This window comes from Oratosquilla oratoria, chromosome 8 (assembly GCF_046742065.1).
Source record: "Oratosquilla oratoria isolate Oo_2021 chromosome 8, ASM4674206v1, whole genome shotgun sequence".
NCBI lineage: Eukaryota > Metazoa > Arthropoda > Malacostraca > Stomatopoda > Squillidae > Oratosquilla > Oratosquilla oratoria.
This window is the reverse complement of record NC_134784.1, coordinates 76,046,868-76,066,778: the sequence shown is the minus strand read 5'-3', so window position 1 is coordinate 76,066,778 and position 19,911 is coordinate 76,046,868. Positions and strand designations below refer to the sequence as shown.

At 40.1% G+C, this 19,911-nt stretch overlaps 1 protein-coding gene across 1 annotated transcript in view; it reads left to right on the top strand.

Moving 5' to 3' along the window:
* The first annotated feature begins 254 nt into the window (after nucleotides 1-254).
* fz (frizzled class receptor) overlaps nucleotides 255-19,911 on the top strand; it is a 153,237-nt gene continuing 133,580 nt past the window's right edge. Inside the window, exon 1 of the mRNA XM_076189466.1 lies at nucleotides 255-1,673. Within this exon, the coding sequence (XP_076045581.1) occupies nucleotides 419-1,673 (1,255 nt within the window). The 5' untranslated portion in view covers nucleotides 255-418. The remainder of the gene's footprint in view (nucleotides 1,674-19,911) is intronic.

The following is a 19,911-nucleotide window of genomic DNA, read 5'->3' as shown; positions in this document are numbered from 1 at the left end:
CGTATCTTTCCTTCGTCCTCGTCTCGGTTGCTTGCACTGTATAGTTACTTTAAATGGAATTATGCCTCTCAAAACTACCGTTTTGTATTTCATATTACTATTTTTTATAAAAGATGATAAATGGATTAATTATTTGGTAGGTATATATCTAATACTGCGTCCATCTCCCGAAATGTAATAAAAAAGGAAAATTGTTACCTGAATGGCAACACGAGGACAAACCTCATCATTGACGGAACACAAAAACAGTCAGTGTTTGTGAGGAGTCAGTTAAAGAAGGAACGTGTTGGAAACTATTATGAATACATAAGCTTATTTAACGGCGATGTCATAATTATGTTGTGTCAGACAGTGATGAAGCAGATGGCATAGGTGTAGATGTGACAGGAGAGTGTGTAGACGGCGTAAACAGCGAGAAATGGCGCGTTGGGGAGGAGAAAGAGAGGGGCGGCCTCCGCGGACCCCAGTGGGATGTGTGTTGATGGTGCTTGCTGCCCTGCCCCATGTGTGTTCTTCTCAACTAATGCACACGGGCGTGCCCGGAGTAGGTTCGGCAGGGCGTGTCATTAGCAGCGGCAGGATGGATCAAGTGTTGGACCGCGATATTTCGCCGCAGCACGATCGTTGTGAGCCCATTGCCATCACAATGTGCAAGTCGGACAGAATCCCTTACAACACAACCATGATGCCAAACATGTTAGATCACCAGACACAAGAGGAAGCAGGCCTCGAAGTGCACCAGTTCTTTCCCCTCGTGAAGGTGGACTGTTCTCCTGACCTACACATGTTCCTGTGCAGTGTGTACGTGCCCCTGTGCACCATCATGGAAACGCCTCTGCCTCCGTGCAGGCCGCTCTGTCTCTCAGCCAAGCAAGGATGCGAGAACCTCATGAATAAATTTGGTTTCCAGTGGCCAGAATCTCTCGACTGCAACAAATTCCCCGCAGACTCAGAACTCTGCTTCATCCAGAACCGGTCGAGTGTGGGGCGACCTCGTCCGCCTAAGCTGGACGTTCTAAATGACAGGGGGCGCCGACCCCCAAACCAGTACGCAGGGAAAGACTTCCAATGCCCTGTGCACTTCAAGGTACCCAAGAACTTCAAATATCGCCTAAGGATCGGTAGCGTTGAAGCTCCGGATTGCGGGGCGCCTTGTCATGGGATGTTCTTCACCGACGCCCAGCTGACCTTCTCCAGGCAGTGGGTCGGGGCGTGGGCAGCTGTATGCATCGTCTCCTGCACCTTCACGATTGCCTCCTTCCTGGTGGACGTCCGGAGGTTCCGATACCCTGAACGGCCCATCATCTGGATCAGCGGGTGTTACTGGTTCATAGGGGTGGTCTTTGTCGTGGGGCTTATCCAAGGGGACAAGGTGGCCTGCGACGCCCCCTGGGACCCACCCAAAGACCTTCCCGAAATCAGAGGTCACATGGTGAGCACCATCACGCAGGGTGTGGAACGGGAGTTTTGCACCATCCTCTTCATGACCCTCTACTTCTTCTTCATGGCCTCGAGTATCTGGTGGGTGGTCCTTTGCCTCACCTGGTTCCTGGCCGCGGGCCTGAAGTGGGGGCATGAGGCGATAGAAGCCAATTCTGCTTGGTTCCACGTGGCTGCTTGGGCCGTACCTGCAGTCAAAACCATCGTGATTCTTGCTACAGGAAATGTAGAAGGTAAGGACCTGGGTCATTTTGTGTTTTACAAGGGTACTGAAGTTTTGAGCTGCCTAGTGTAGGCCTCATGGTCTCTTGCAGTCTCCTTCATTCTTATGTTCTTATGTAACTTAGAGAATGAAAGAAGAATGAACGTGGAGAGGAATGAATGCCCCAGCACTGAGAATTCCCTAAAAAAAAAAGTGGAAGGAGAGAGGGGATACATCTAGGTCTCACTAGTATTATAGAAACTCCCATGTCAGGTGTTTACAACAGTCCTGCTTAGTTTATGACAACAACCCCAGTGAACCGGAAAGTCCTGTCAGAAATAATTGAGCAATTTTAACAGGGACCGACAGCGGGCCCACCGGGACCGTCAGCGGGCCAACAGAGAGCTAGCAACACATCTTCACTTTTTTTAATTTTCAATGAAATGTTACTTAGGTTAAGAGCTTTTAGACAACGTAAGTTTCTTGTTAGATATCCTTGCTTGCGTAATCTGGAATGTTGTCCAGCAACAACACTCTTGGATAGATGGACCAGGCATATGTAATAGCCTGGTGGGGGCTGACAAGACCCTGACCAGCATGGGAAAGGAAGTACCTCTTCCCGAGGTTGACTACAGCCGAACCTAGGATTGATAGCAGACCTACCTAAGACTGACATTTCAAAAAATGGGGACTGACAATGGAAACATGTCGATGCGAGACCAGCAGAAGTCCTTTGTGGATTGCTGGAATCTGAAAACTCCGAATTGGAGCTGAGCTGCTCAGGCTACGCTTGTTTATTATATCCTGACAATTTTTACAGTTATATACGACCGAATACGATACTTGGGTTGTATTTCTGATTTCTTTTTATTTATTTCTTTTTATTTATTTATTTTTGTTCAATTTCCAGGTGGCTTTATTGTCTGATGATTTATCGTTTTTTATTTATATATGTACTGTGTGTTTTTCATTCGACCTCACCATATACTGAAAGGTTTCTTGTCATCGTGTTTTGTTAAAGTAACAAATAAAATATCAAATTTGTTTTGTGGCGGCACTGAATTGAATTCCGTCAAGCACTGTAGCGCGCGATAAGGTGTGACAATTTGACACATAGAAAGTGGCGTCGCCTCTCGCTTCGTGTTAAATGTTCACATCATAAATCAATATGATTTCTCTTCCGCTAAAATGTCACCGTCTCGTATACAGAAATGTGACAAAGAGAAGAAAGTTCCACGCGCGATATTTTACAGGTCGCAGAGAACGCCATCAACGTCTTTTTCATACCCGCCCCTTCCCCACTCCTCCCCTCTCCTGTCTCTGTCTCCTTCGTCTCTTTTCCTTTCCTCCTCCCTCCCTTCCCTTCTTGGTCCCTCTCAAGACTCAGTTTCCTTAAGTCTCTTCCAGTTTTTTCCTATTGTCTCCCGTCTCTTTCCTTCCCTTCTCTTTTCTCCTCATGCCATTCTGGAGTCGTGTTTCTTGGGCAACAGTTACATGCCTAACAGGCCAGTGTGCATTATTTTTTTTACTGTAAGCAAACAGCTACTCAGAAATGACTGATGGTCACTTTAGTTTTATTATCCTTCTTATAGCTGTCCTCCTTGAATCTCCTTCCACCTCAGTGACCCTCTTGAGTGATATTGTCCAAGGAGAGAGAGACTCTCTCTCTCTCTCTCTCTCTCTCTCTCTCTCTCTCTCTCTCTCTCTCTCTCTCTCTCTCTCTCTCTCTCTCTCTCTCTCTCTCTCTCTCTCTCTCTCTCTCTCTCTCTCTCTCTCTCTCTCTCTCTCTCTCTCTCTCTCTCTCTCTCTCTCTCTCTCTCTCTCTCTCTCTCTCTCTCTCTCTCTCTCTCTCTCTCTCTCTCTCTCTCTCTCTCTCTCTCTCTCTCTCTCTCTCTCTCTCTCTCTCTCTCTCTCTCTCTCTCTCTCTCTCTCTCTCTCTCTCTCTCTCTCTCTCTCTCTCGAGTTCATGCATTTGTGTACATTCAGGATTTAGGAAAGTAATGTCATGTAATCAGCCTACCAAGTTTACATTAAAGTGGTTAATGTGATGCATGAGGAAGAGGGTTGAAAGACTAGATAGTAGAGTATCGCAGTGCTCAATTCTGGCACCTGTAATGTTTCCTGTATATCAATGATCAATGAATGGAATAGGTAGCAATACAAGATTATTAGTGGGTGATGCAAAGTTCATGAAGAAAGTGAAAAACAAGTAGTATTGTCAACAGCTACAGGAAGACTTGGATAAGATTTAGTAATGGAGCCAGGAGTAGAAGGTAAATTTCAATACCAAAGAATATGAAATCTGGGAACTGAGTCAAAGAAGAAAATGAAGGGATTAGAGTAAAAGGATAAGTTGAAATCAAGGATGATCTGTTGCCAGAAAGTCATATAAAGAGAATAGCAAAAGAGACTTGTACATTTTTGAAGAATAGAATGGCATTTTGTTACATAGATTAAAAAGGCAGTAGAAAGCGTACGCCAGGAGGTGCATGGGAGCCCATAAAGACATTACCTTTGCCCTTTTTACTTGGAATGTGCAGGGCTCAAATCCACAACTAAGCAAATGTGAGACCTGCATGTTTCTGATTATACTACATGGATGAGGATGTAATGAAAAAGTTCATTCATCACAGACTGGAGTATGCATCAGTGATGATACCAAGCTTTAAATAAAGACATATGAGGAAAGAATGAGAAAGCTGGAGTGCCCACATTGGAAGTGCAAAGAGGGAGAGGCAACATGCTTATGATGTATACATTAAAAAAAATGTGGAAAAAAAATTAACAGGGAGGATTTGCTGGTATGGGGTGAGAGATCTTACTACAAAAGATAATAGTAATAAGTTGATAAAGCAAGGTCACTTAGTAAACAAAATAAAGTAAATTTTCCCCATAGATATGTAAATTTGGGAAGAAATTATATTGAATTATAGTCCTTGTAACCCCAACTGTACTTCTTCAACACTTCATCTCGAACACATATAAATTCCTCCTTTCTACCTCCCTCAAATTCCAGATCTCTGCCCAATACAGTACTGGAGGCATAATCACCCAGTCAGTTTCCTTTTTGTGTCTGTCCTTAGATGCCCATTTCTCACAACAATTTTTATTCACCAAAGACATTCATTTGCATCCCTCACTTTGCAGGTTACCTCCACCTCACATCCCTCAATTCCCTGCCTCATGTGACTCTAAATACTCAAAAATATCCACCTGCTCTTGCCTCTCTCCTTAGACTTAATTCCAACTCAGTGGCACCCTCCTCCCAGCAAGATATGCTGGGAAGGGGGTCACTGATTAAATGAAGCAGCCTTGCTGTAGTTGTGTTGTGTCTTGCTACATTGTTTCTGGTGCAGGGCAGTGGGCAAGATGCAGGGATGACCCATCATCAGGAGCCAACATAGGAGGGAGGGAGGGATAGTGAATGGAAGTGGAGTATGTGAGGGATGGAATGGTTGGGAGTGAATTTTTTTTTTTTTTTTTTTGCTTCCTACCTTGTAAGAGGGAAAAAACTGTTGGTATATGTAGAGTATGTACTTTCAACTTTCTCCACTTATCTTCCTGAACTCTTTCACAAGCTGCCTTAGACCCTCTTCTGACCCATCCACAAGCACACTGTAATCAGTGTAACTGACAATTGCATTTGCAAACAACATCTGGTTCACCTCCCACTTCTCTCCACTCTCACCAACCATCTCCAAACCCCTATGTATGCCCTTGCATTAACTCTTTGTACCCCATCCATGTACATGTACAATCATGGTGAGATTAGTTTCATCATCACCCAAACCACACACTCACTATTTCCAGCCTTAATACAAGCTCCACTATTCTCATAAGAACTTTTAACTGCCCCTCATAACTTTAACCCCAATTCAATACATCTGCAACACTTGTGTTCCTATCTAGCATGTCAAAAGCCTTCTTCAGATGTATAGAAACCCAGAAATATCCTTACCTACGTGAGAACTTGTTGCATATTTGCTGTACTACAGAAATTTGATCCCCACATCATCTACCACACTTCTTCACCAATTACTCCCTCTGTTCCCCACCTAATCGTCTTAATTAACACCCTTCCCCTCTTGAACTGTACTCAACAGACTGATTCCTCAAAAACAATTACATTCATATTTGTTTCCTTTTCCTTTGTAATGTGGAACTATATAAGCACTCCTTCAGCACATTCTCCTCCCTTAAGCACACATTTAAAAAAAAGAAAATTGCTAGCCAGCCAATCCATTATAACAGTTCTCTCATTCATCAGATACACCACATGACAGCTTCCAACCCAGGTGACTGACTAGCTTTCATCACTTTCAGTGCTTTTTTGTACTTATCTTTTCCAACTGCAGTAATTTTGTTCTTCTATCACAATCATTTTCTGAATGCCTCCCACTGTTACAATGAATTAATCCCCAATGTGCTACACAATGCCTGTATTTAGCTGGAATAAAATGACCACCTACATAGCCTTATATATTGAGTATATAGACCATTTGTAACTACATGAATGTGAGGTTCACCTCACCTCTCCTCCCTGGTGAGGATTTGGATGTTGGCCACCATGGAGCTCCATTCTTGTCTGCACATAGCTCTTCTTAACAAGATGGCATTTGTTATTTCTTCTACATATGTCCTTAACCTGTCCACATATTTTCTGCGTGGTCTACCTCTTGCCCTCTCCTTCTATTTTTCCTGTTAGGCACATATGTTCTAATTGTTTTCTCATGACATCTTACAAAGTGTAACTTTTGGCATGATCCATATAATAATACTGACAAAGGATTACAAAGGCGGAGCATGCCAACAGGAGACCTTTTGGTCCATATCTAGGTTGGATGCCAAAAAAAAATCATCATAAATAAATAAATGAATAAATAAAAATATAATAATGTAAATAAAAAAAAAAAATTACAAATCTTTTTCTTGTTCACATATTTATTTTATGGTTAATTACAGTTTAATTTTGTTGAAATTATTTTTCATTATCAATATGGCTATCCTTCTCTTTATCTCTGTCGCTTTTCCCATCCCAAGTTAACATGCTTCCTAGGTAATTGAAATGGTCCACCTGTGTCATTATTCTTACTTTACTTCAATTCTTACCCTTGGACATTCTTGTTTTATCATCAATACCATCACTTCTTTTCTTTTTATTCACTGTTAGACCACTACTTGCTTCTACTAGTGCTGTAACTAATTCCTGTAACTGAGCTTCCGATTCTGCGAGTAACACAGTATTGTCTGCTCATCAAATATTGAGATTTCTTCCTCCTATTGTTAATCCTTTTAGATTGTAAATATCTCTCATGATTACCTCACTGTATAAATTAAACAGGTCTGGTGACATTACACATCCCTGTCTCATGCCACTTTCAATCTTTTGCCAATTGGGCAGTTCTATTTTCACTGCTGCTTCTTGCTTCCAATAGAGATTTGTGATTAAACTTAAATCCTTCCCATCCACCCCTATTTTCTTCAACATCTCTGTTAATTCATTGTGAGGTTAGGTATGATAAATTGGAGTGTAGGAGCCAGGATTCTGTGAACATTGTTCCTTTCTCGTATGCTACAATTAATTAAATAGTTTTTTCTATTTAGTGAAATTTAAGGCAACATTCATTGTTGCTATTGTATGCAGCATTTTAATATGACTACAATACCCATCCTCAATATGTTGGTAATTACCTAGGTGATTTATAGACTTGAGGGGAAAATCCATTACTCCAGAATGCATAATAGTATTTTATGAAAACTATTGGTGATGTATGATTATAATGATAATGTGAGAAACTTACAGGATGAGGTACAAAGCTGTGGTTGAAATACTCACCTTTGCCCTATGTCTTCACACAGCCAGGGCAAGTAACTAACTGTTGGGAATTGAACTTGGTTCTGTGTACAGTTGTTACAAGGTGAGCGTGAAGTTCGTCATAACAGGACATCATACTCATAAGAGATTTAGTGAACCCTTTTACTTACAGATCTGTTCATATTATTTAGTCATTCCTTAAACCTACCAATCTGGCCCAATCCATCCTAAATCTACAGTACTACCTCTCATTAACGGACTAAAAGGGGTGTAACGGTGTCCGTTGATGTGAACAATCCGTTGATTTGGAGTGGTTTTTGGGTGGCATAGTGATTGCATGCACTAAACAGCACCACCAAAAACACAGCGAAAACACCACAAACACAGCACATTAACGTCCGTTAATGAGAGGTCTCACTGTTCTTAATATAACATTCTCAGAATTTAGAAACTTTATATGCTCTATCTAACCCACCTTAAGTAACTTGTTTTATCCAACTAAAACTACAACAATGAAAAATAGATACTTCATCCCAAATTACCAAATTATTCATAGACAATTTTTCCTCCATAGCAATGTCATTCTTACCAGTATGGTACCTCATTAATTGTCATGATGGGTAATGGCAATAGTCTGGGAGAAACTTTAATGCACTGAAGGGCATACACACACACACACACACTCTCTCTCTCTCTCTCTCTATCTCTCTCTCTCTCTCTCTCTCTCTCTCTCTCTCTCTCTCTCTCTCTCTCTCTCTCTCTCTCTCTCTCTCTCTCTCTCTCTCTCTCTCTCTCTCTCTCTCTCCTCCTTCCCTCCTTCCTTACTTACTTACTTACTTACTTACTTACTTACTTCCTTCCAGGAAGCTTTTTGAATTATTTCAGCTGCTACCATTTTTTCATTGTCAGAAGCCAGTAATATGGTAAGGTACATGGTAGGAGTGGTCCTGCAAAATAGATGTTGGAGAGAAACATCTTCCTGATGCCCATCTTGAAAACAATGCTCTCTTTGCACTTAAATTCTAGACCAGATCCAAAGTGTCCGAATCAACTTTAGATGTTTTCCCCTGACTCTTCCACATAAGGATAACTTGCAACTGACAATGGCTTCAATTCTTCTCTTGTTAGCCAATGACATAGAAATAGATCCACACTAGTACAGCAGATGTTGTACTAGATTTTTTTCTAGAGAGATCAATAGGAGGGCCTAATAGCCATTGATGGTTGCTGTGGGACTGCGGGTTTCCGAGGCAAAAATAATTATTTTTTGTTTAGAATGTCAAGAATCGACACTCCTTTTGTTTGATTTCTCTTTCACCATTTTGTTAGTGTATCATTGGACCTGGGTTTTTTTCATTGGATAGGATTGTATGAACATAAGAATAAAGTGTGTAAGGAAATGCTGGGAAGAATGGATTATTGGGATAGCCTAGTATAAAACTTGATCAACTGTTAGATTAATGGCTTTGTTTATGGACTTCTGAAGATGCATGGATGACAGAAGAGTCCAGTCTCCCTTCATGGTGATGGTACTGGTTACAGAGGTATGTAACCTTGACAGGTTTATATAAACAACTAAACACCTCCCCCCTCCACCAAACTAGTCCACATGGCTGTTGAAGGCATTGATGGTGGGTGGATTTATGGCCTCTTTTGGGAATATTCCTGTACAGTGCAACTCGTTATTATGCACATGCCTTGCCTCAAGTTTAGTTTTCTTATTTCTGACACATTCATGGAATGCCTGATGGTGAGTACTGCCAGAGTTTGAAGTCTTGTTCTTTTGTATTCATGCCTTTCCATGATATTGAAGGATTGATTCGAATCACCATTAAGTCTGCTATAATCCAGTGTGGTTAGACCAATTCTTTGTCTTTCCCTGTAAAGTGTCTTCAAGATGTGGCATCTCAAGATTTCACATTTTCATAGTTTTGGTGCTTAGATAATGTAGATATGTTGGTCATGACAGGCACATTGGTATATTTCAGCTGTAGAATACAGATATTCAGAGGATCAAGATTTGATGATCTTATCATGGTGACTGAAATGGTCATACTTAGATTGTTGAACACTTCATGTTTAATTATACATACACCAAGGGCTGTTTCCCCCTTATAAGGGAGGTAGCCAAAGGCATAAATCCACTCCCTGTTTCATCCCCACATAACTTACTTCCCTTTACCATCCCTCCCTCCCTCTTTTCTTGGCTCCTCCTTTATGATGGGTCATTCCTGCATCTTGCCCACTGCCCTGGGTCAGAAGCAATGCAGCAAGACACGGCACATTCACAGCAAGGCTGCTTCATTTAATCAGTGACCCCACCCCCCATCCCCTCATGCCAAAAAAGAGAAGATGGGAAGAAATCCCTTTGGGTTGAATCAAAATGTCTTTCATACATACTCACTCCCACCCTCATTCCCCACCCACTCCCTGCCATGCATCAGCATCACCCATACACAGCCATTCTCCATTCACCCCTGTCTTCTGTTTTCTCCCTTCCTTCCTCAACAGATACCCACCCCCATTCCCCACCCACTCCCTGCCATGCATCAGCATCAACCATACACATCCATTCTCCATTCACCCATGTCTTCTGTTTTCTCCCTTCCTTCCTCAACAGACACTCCCCTCTTTTCCAATGCCCCATTTACGCCCATCCATCCATCTCATCCTTGGTTGCCACCTCATGTTCACTCCCTCCGCATTGCCTTCCACACCTCTCTTGCTAATCTTTCTTCACTCATTCTTTCCATGTTTCCAAAACATCCCAATACTCTTTTTACCAACCCTGTCCCCCAACTACCTTTCCACCCCCACTCTCCTCCTCACTCCCTCATTTCTCATCCTGTCCAGCCAGTAACCCCTACCATACTTCTCAGGCATTTCATCTCAAACACGTTTAAACTCCTCCTCTCTTATGTTCCACGTTTCTACCCCCTACAGAGCTGTCGGCACAATCACCCCTTCATACCTCTTAGCATCCATTCCCAGCTGCCTATTTTTCATTACACTTTTTAATCCCCCAAGGCATTTACTTGCCTCTCTCAATCTACATTCTACCTCCACCTGCACTCCCCCCTTTCCCACCACATTTGCCCCCAAGTATTTAAAGCCATCTACTTCCTCCAGTCTCTCTTCCTTAATACTCCCAATTTACTGCCATCCTCTCCCCTTGTACATCTCATCAACTTAATTTTACTCACATTTATCATCAGTTTCCTTCTTTCACACATCTTCCCAAACTGTCACTAACTTCCTTATTCCATCCTCTGAATTATATCAGCCATCCAAAAAGCTAGCATGCTGAGATCTTCCTGGCTGAAAATGAAACCCAGACATGCCGAAGCAGTTTTGAATTGGCAGGCAAGAAGACAATACTGGCAATGTTCTTGTAAATGACATTAATGAAATTTATGAATAGCATCAACCCATGGGTTTTGTATCACACAGCACAGCACATCAGTACAACTGAGTGAGAATGTATTTGCTTGTGCCTACAATTTTAAGTTTTGACTTTTTGAACAGCCTAAGAGAGGAAATAAAGTACAGTAATATAAAGCTAGGTTTGGTCAAGTGAAGGTATGAGTACAGTAGTGTGTAGCTTGTTAACAATTGCAAAAAGCATCTGACTAAATATGTGTCGTTCAATAGAATCCTTACTGCTAGCCAACTAAGGCATGAGCCACAAGTCACTTGCTTATCAGTTCCACTTGCTCAGACCTTCATCAGTAGTCTTTGGTGAAGTACTGCCCCTTTTTTATGTTGCTGATGTGAGACTGAAGAGAATGAGAATGTTACTTATGCCTCGAGTTTTAATGACTGGGAACTAGTGAAAGTTTTACTTTTTTTCATTTCTGGGGCTCTTTTTTTTTCCAGTTACCTCAGAATATTGGGGGCTACTTTTTTATTTTCCAGGTCTTTTTCCCACTTTTCAGGGCTACAGTCTGCTGGGTTTTCCATTTGTAGCACTTTAAATATTTGGCTGTAACTCCCTTGGAGAGAGCATTGAGAAAATCATGGTTTGCACCATTCTTTTTTCTGTAAATGTTCAGAGGTGACTGACATGCTGTGGCACTCCAGGTGGTGTGTGTTGACACTTGGCACTGCATTCAACACTGGCAACTGCCTCCTGCAGTGCTGCACAAGGCTCAGTGTGGACCTGGCATAGAGTGAGCTCTGCCAAGCTAAAGATGTCTGAAATATTGCACTTTAGCATATTATGCCAGTTTTTCAGACGGCTCTGCATTTATTTTCACAGAAATGAATGTGATATTCACTACCATTAGTTGGATATTGGTATAGGGGTTTTGTAGCACAATGAATTTGTGTGTAGTAAAGCATAGTGCAGTATTATTTTCCAGTAGCATTTGCAGTCTATGAATGCCATGATACAATAAATTGATGGGTCCTTCATAAGGGTGATTATGCATTTTGCTGTCACCCTCCTACTTGAATTTTGAGCTCATTTCCAGAGTTCTTCATAAACTTTCCAGGGCGAATTTGCCAACCACCCCCATGTATTTTTTTCTGTGCTGGCAACTTATGCTCTTCCACAAATCTCTAGAAAGAAGATTTGGACTTGCATGTGTTGTATTAGTGTGGAACTCTATGGTACTGGGTGAAAATAATAGTAGGAAGGAGGTAATCAACAGTAATTATCTTTCAATGTGTGAAAAGGTGCAAGAAATTCATTTGAAATTTATAGGGCTCAGTCTAGACACCAGGTGTAAACTCCTCAAAACTGCAACTCCTGATGGAGGTAGAGGGGTTGATAGTTTTTGAAAATCGGCAGTTCTGCTGTCCATCTTGCAGTACCCCTACAAGCATGAGCCTATCATTGATCCTGTATGAATGAGAGGAGGAATGTTTTTATTTCCAATGTAAACAGTGAGACCAAGTCAGATCAGATAGGATGGAAGAATGAAAATTTGAAGGAAGAAGTTGAGTAAGTTTAATTATTGATAACATCTTGATAATACAGATTGGATAAGGAATAGTTTGTTTAAAATATGGCTATATGGCTTTCATGGTCTAGGACAGTGGTTCCCAAACTTTTTCCCGTCATTTCCCCCTACAATCAGTTCAATCATCTAGATTACCCTCTTCATGTGTACAAGGGAAAGAGTAGTCAAAATACACCCTGATTCTTTACTAATTTATTTTAAAAATGTACAAATATACTGATAAACATCTACAACATGTATACTCTCTCCCTCCCTCTGGCATGATAAAATCCACCTGAGATTTTCTTTTTTGCTAGTAGGCAGTGTAATTATTTCCCCCCTGTTAGCTTAAAATTTCCCCCCAGTTTGGGAAATGCTGGTCTAGGATCTTAGAGCTAGGTAGGTACTGGTATTTGCAGCTTGCCACACTATCAGTGAAGAACCTTAAAGAACACCCTAGGGGTGAATTCTTGTTCTTTTCTGCCACATTAATTATTGCCCGTCTTCACCAAGACATGCTAAGGGACAGGCATGGCCAGTCTTCATTTGACATGCTAGGGAATGTCTGGATGAATACACAGAAGGCTCACATGTAATGGTTAGAATGTAAACGTAATAGGAATGTGGTAGTTTTTTGAGTGTATATCACAGGAGATTGCAACTGCTTTATGTATCCTTTTAGGTTAGGTTGGGGAGTTAGGTTATTTATTGTTAGGTCAGGTTTAATATAACTCCAATCACAATCTCCCACAGGATAATTGGAAAACTCCCTGGATTGCATTTTCCTGCCTTACATCTGCATTATTACCTACATTGTTGTCCACATTTTTACCCAGGGCAGTGGGTGTGATGCAGGGGTGATCCATCATCTGTGTGGAGTTTAATTCTTCATTTCATCATGTTATTGCATTTAGTTATTCATTGTTATCTAATGCAAGTAAGGTTATGACCATGACAAGCAAAACTTAATAATACAGTAAAGTGGTAGATGCAATTTCATGTTGAAGACTTTAAAGCACTCAAATTGGGTCCACAAAAGAATTTGTAAGCGAAATAACTGGCAGCCAAAATAAAAGCCTCTCAAAATGAAAGGGGCATAATAGTTATGGTTAGCAGTAATTTTTATCCAAGAGAACAATATACTACAGGCTTGAATTAATGATTATCACAGGTAGTGTAATGGAGAAGTCTGATGAAGTGATTTTTAAATTGTTGTGTTTGGCTGTACGGTACTTAGATTGCTCCTTGCAATTCTTGTTGTCATACGATAGGACTTCAGTTCTTTGAAAAGGATAGAGTGGGGAATAACTGAAATTATATAACTTCTCTTCTGAAGATTTGAAGACTGATGCAAATTCTTAATTTATACCCAAATTCCTGAAAAGTAATATTTTTTTGGGTGCTGGAAGGCCTATAATAGTCATGAGTTTGCAACTAGAAATGCTCAAGCTTTATCAATCAGTTAATCAACCCATTGCCCCAGATCTTTCTTGGAGGAAACCCACAGCAGGCAGGTAACCACCAGTAGCCTCTGGTTTGGCCCACATCACAGGAGGAAGAGATGTTGCTGCAGGATGTAGGTGTTGTCTTCTGTGTGGTGAATGCACCTGGGGCAATTTGAATGTGGTCAGGCCAGTTCTGTGGTGCACTGCTTCAATACTGGGTAGTAGCCTAAATATAGTCATGTTCTTGTGATTCTTGTTTGTCAGGGGGTTATTTCTTGTGGAGGCTAATGTCTGGGGGAGTTTTGCAAAGTTTTGAAAGAAAAGGGGAGATTTGGTTTAGAGATGATAGTTGATAGACATAATTGTGGTTATACTTCAGGTTATTGTAAGTTTGCAAGACACAGTTAATTTTTAGAAGTCTGGAGGGCTTCTTCAGCTGGATAAAATTGCCTTTGGTATCCTGAGAAGATTATATATAAAGGACTTCTTATAGGGAAGTGGAACAAGTTTGATCTATTACAAGCTGGGAAGGGCTTGGGTGTTCCTCCAAATGAAGAAAATTGCTTGTTGGCAGTCAGAAAAGGAGGATAGGAATATAAAGATGAGAAATGGGTTGGTTGGGATTTCCATAGCTGAATAAAATCACATGGCAGCAACGAGAAACAATAAGGGGACTAGTAGTTTGGGCGGGTTAAGAACAGGTTAGACAAGTGTGTCAGAAGGAGTAGGAGTGGGTGTAGCTTAGAAAGGGAGATGCCTATTATGCAACAGCCAACAAATTGCAGACATTTGATTACCTTGTATGTTATCTTGTTGTACATTGAGCAGAGTAGTTTTTGAGTAAGTGGCAGTGTTGGGGATTGGAGTTGTGTAGGGTAGTGATTCTTCATACATACTCTGTATATTCATTGGCTTATTGATAATAATGAAATGGCCTTTATTAGTAGTACCAGTAATGGGATGATCATCATTACTATTTATCTTCTGTTCTCTTCATCCCTACCCCAAACTATGATCCTCCATTACAGAAGTGAGCTAGGGTTCCCTTAGTGTTCCATTGGATACAAATAACATTGTAAGTAGCAACTGTTAAACTGGTTTTGACTGAGATCATTGTATAATTATTTATGAAAACCGACATTTTATATATAATTTACCTAGTGCATTTCATAATCACCATAGAAGTTTGGTCATTGGTTAGCACAGAGGGACTTGACTAAGTTGAAATTGGATTAAGCCAGAATAGATTTAATAAAGCCATTAAAGTACTTGAAAGGGCTAGTAGTTTTTACAGCCAGTAAATCAGGAGTAGTCAAGACAGAATAATTAAGTATTAGCTAGAAAAAGTGAAATAGGTTTCATAGTTTCAAGGCAGGTGTTATTTACATGCAGTACTGACATAACAGGTATTTTTGTGTATGTGTATTCACTTTGGTCTTTGGATCACATGCTGAACTCGTGATCGACAGCTATTTCCCTCCCTGAAGAGAGCTCAGAGCTCATATGACCGATCTATGGGTAATGCTGTGACCTTACACACACACACATCCCGAACTCCCCGCCCATGAGAGTTGGAATAACAACTTGAAGCACAGCGATACTGAAATTATTTCAGCCCTGGACAGGATTCAAACCTGGACCGCCGTAGTGTGTGTGTGTGTGTGTGTTTACCTAGTTGTATTTTACGGGATGAGAGCTATGCTCATAGTGACCCATTTTCATATATCTCTGCATCCAGTTTATTCTTAAAATCTTGTATAGTTTTGGCACTCACTGTTTCCCCATTTAGTTTGTTCCAGACATCAATCATTCTATGTGGGAAACTATTCTTTTCCAATCTGTCTTTGTTTGTATGTCAAATTTGAGTGTAGGTGCCATTTTTGTCATTGCTCTTTGAATTCTAATATATATTTTTTTCCCCCCCATCTTTTCCAGGCCTTGTCTCTTCTGTCTTTAGCCGCACTGCATCTTTTGTTATACCAACACTATATAAATCTCTCTTTGCTTCTTCTTTGATACATATTTATCAGTTCCTTGTACTTTTCTTTGAATATGTTCCATTTGTCGTCCATCTTTGTTTCCTCTTTGGAGAATTTATCCCAGCTTGTGTTTTGGAAAAATTGTCTAACTTTTAAAAAATCCATTTTGTTGTACATTAACCTTCCTTCTTTGTTTTTCATTCCTTCTTACATCATTTTGTTCTTTTAATTCAAACTCTATTAGTATGTGGTCACTCCAGTTGGTGTCTTATACTCCATTTTGTTCTTCTCCCCCTTTTATTATCATTTCTTCCCAGATTATATCCCTTGCATTAAAGTCACCCATAATTACTATGTTACCACCCTCTTTCAGTAACTCATTTAGCACATTCATTGTGTCTTCCAATAATTTAGAATGATCACTATCAGACCAAGCCTGTGTTTTTGGTGGCTCATATGCTGCTACAAATTTTCTACATTTCAATTTTTTATGTACAATTTTAATCAAATTAATTCCACATTATATTTGCCTTCATTTATCTTTGTCACATTTAAACCCTTTTTGGTTAATATCATGACACCTCCCTGTTTGTCTGTTCTATTTTTGGCCCAGTGGTTGTATAGACCTTGTCCCACCATACTTGTTGATAGAGGGCCTTTCAGTTTTGTCTCCACAATTCCCATCATGTCAGGTTTCTCTGTTTTCAGATAGTCGTTTAGTTAATTAATTCCAGATATCATACCGTCGATATTTGTGTATGCCACTTTTAGTTTCATATTTCTCTCTTTTTTTCAGTTGCAGATCCAGTACTCTCCATTTTTTTTTTTTTTTTTCTTTTTTTTTACAGTCTCGGTTCTTTTCTCATTTCTATCAGCTTCAATTCTAAGAGCCTTGTCTTTCTCTTTTTTCTCATCACTCATTTCCTTTTTTATCCATATATGTCTGAATTTCTCAATGTTTGCTAATTCAACCACTTTCAGTAGTATCTCCTCAGCTATCATTTGAGTTCTTAGTTTTATTTTCAGGGGACTGGGGTCTATATCATTTTTCTTTTGAGTATTTGCCTATCCTGTGAATCTCGTCAATTTCTTTGTCAGAATTTTGCCCTTTGTCTTGAATTTCTTTCAGAATTTCCGTAGCATTTCTTTTTCATCCTTTCCTCTCTGGTATTTATACACATGTTTTTCTTCAAGGATATCATGGACCACAATGCATTTGCCTTTGTCCACTGTATCTCTCACCCAATTTTCCTTTTCTTTAATTACTTTCATGACTGTTTCTTTTGTATTTTTCTCTCTGCTTTTGTACTATTTTTCTAAAGGATATTTTTTTATTTTCCTGTTCTTGTTTCCACTGATTTTTTATTTCAAGGTCTGTTTCCTTTATTGACTCTTCTACCTTTCCTGTGTGTGTGTGTGTGTGTGTGTGTGTGTGTGTGTGTGTGGAACCAGTATTCTGAATGGTTTTAGTCATGGTTGGTTCCTACCTATACTAATCTTGTTACCAGATCATGTAACCCACTGCACTTAGTTCTGCTGCTTTGAGGGGTATTGTTTCTTGGGAATGTATGGGTGATGTTTCTGTTAAGATTATGGTAACCACCGTTTCAGTAGCTGATACAGCCACACCTTCAGGTATGACCTGAATTACTAAAGAAGGGCTTCTGGTATTCTTGGTCACTAGTTCTCAATCTTTTTCACTCCCTTCCCCCTTCATTAATTCTCAATATTCATGTGACTTCCCTATGTTTTTCTACCAAACCTCACCCTGCCAAATAGGTGGAAAAAATATATTACGATAATAATAAAAGATTGGTGAGACACCCCCCCCCTTTTTAATCTTTTTTTCTTCTTCCTTCCTTCATTCATTCATTCATTCATTCTGCCAGGAGAGTGACAGTGTCTGTATTTACTTCATTATAGTATACAGAAAAGGAGCTATGCTTGTGTGGTCCGGTTTCAATTTCTCTTATTATCATAGCTCATTTTAAATTCATTTTGATTCCAGCTTGGCCATCTTCTGGGATATTTCTGGAGTTTGTTCATCACATGAAAAATATATATTTTTTTTTACATCTTTATGTGTGTTTGCATTTTTGTTTCTACTGCTGCTAGACAGCTATTAAAACTCGCAATAGCTACTACTTCAGAAATCAAATTAATACAACAGCTACTACTACTACCACTATGATTACTCTCATAGCTTTAACCACCTCAAATATATGCTTCGGACAAACTCAAAGATTAGAATCAATAATATTTTGGCTTCTGTGAACTTGCGGTGTACACATGCAAGCGGTAGCAGTGCCCGTTGTCGTTGTCTTCATCATTTTCTTATTATAACTATTATTATTTTTATTACTATTGTAATCATTACTGTAAGTTATTCATCTTCGTCTTTCATCGACCACAGTATATAAATCGCGTTATTTTTTTATTGCTTGCTCCTTCGTTAGTCTCTGTAACTACCACGTATCTTGGCTATCGAAGCACATAGGGCAAAAGTGACGGCTTCGGCCTCAGCAGAGCGCCCCTTGTCTTAAGGGGTTATATCGGGCTATTTTTTTTCTCGTATTCTACCACCTTCATTTGAATAGCTAAAATGTGACCTCGCTTACAAAACTCTGACTTCTATAAGGATATACGTATAGGTAATCTTTTAGTTCATCATTAAGCTTTGCTATATATGACGGAAAGATAATTTGATATTGGAGAATTGAAAAATTAAATATTGTAATCGAAGTTGTTCTTACACGAATTCTCAACTGCGGACGCTGGTGAAGCCTGTGTAAGTCCTGTGAGCTACGATAGTGCCGGTAGTTGATAGCTAGTGGGAAGCTGCTAACGAACCTTTTTCCCTCATTAATGTAATTGATACTTTGCAAGGTAGTCCATTCAGAATTGAATGATATATTGGTCATGATTATATGTATGGTGTACTTTGGTATAGAAGATAAAGGAGGTATTGTTGAAGTGACGCACCACAAGTGTGGGGGGCTACCCTTTGATTTGTTGCGTGGAATGGGGATGCTTTTTATTTATTTTTTATGGGCCATCCCGTTGACTAGTGGTTCACTACATGTAGCCCATGAAACCTTTAGGAGACTAGAGAGTGTACCCAGTGGTTCAACAATCTGAAAGTTAGTAGTAATTAGTGGATGTTTAGCGATTAAATAAGTATTGAATTTGTCTCTGGGATCTGAAGCCGTGCGTACGAATAAGCCAAATGAGCAGAATAGCTAATGCTTTGTCTGTATTCTTTATGGTCTTCTGAGAGTTGGAAGAGGCTACAAGATGAATAAAATCGTCTAACGGGAACTAGAATCGAATCCTGTGTTTAGTAGTGTATGACAGGGTTTAGTGATGGTCTAGACTCGTTTTCTATGGCTGGTGAGTTTGGTGAATTTCATGTATGTTGAGTAGGTTGTAAATACTTTCTCCTCATTCGACTTCTTTTCCTCCTCCTCCTCCTCTTCATGCTGGTCATCTTCTTCCCCTTGCTCCATATGTTTTCCTCTTTTTCTTCCTCTTCCGTTTGTTTTCCTCTTCCTTTTCTTCCTCCCCCCCCCCTTTATTCTTCTGCATCCCCAGCAGCTTAGAACATTCAATCACTTGAACCTCTTTATTGGGCATTGGAAAACAATCTAGTCATTACATAAAATATTTCGAGTAGGGGACGCCCTCTGAATTTAAAAAAAAAAACATATTAAGAAAAACGTGTTTTTTATCAAGTCTGGTCGCGTCAAAACATAAGCGAACGGTAAAACACAGAACATGACTTCATTTTTACAGAGGTAATGTCGAACCTGGAAAAGCTCAACGTTTCAAAGGCTTTGGTATCGATTATAGATGAGAGGAATGGGTTGGACAAACATATGAAAGGTAGTTTTGGTGTGGTGGATATCAGATGATGTGATGTTTGGCCGACAGGTGCTGGCCGAGTTGAAGTATGTCAGCCTTGTAACCCCCCCTCCCTCCCCATTCTCTCTCTCTCTCTCTCTCTCTCTCATACTATACATGCATACGCGATTTTTTTATGTTTATTATTTTATAATGCTTGTACTGAAGTTCTAGTGGTTGGATCTTG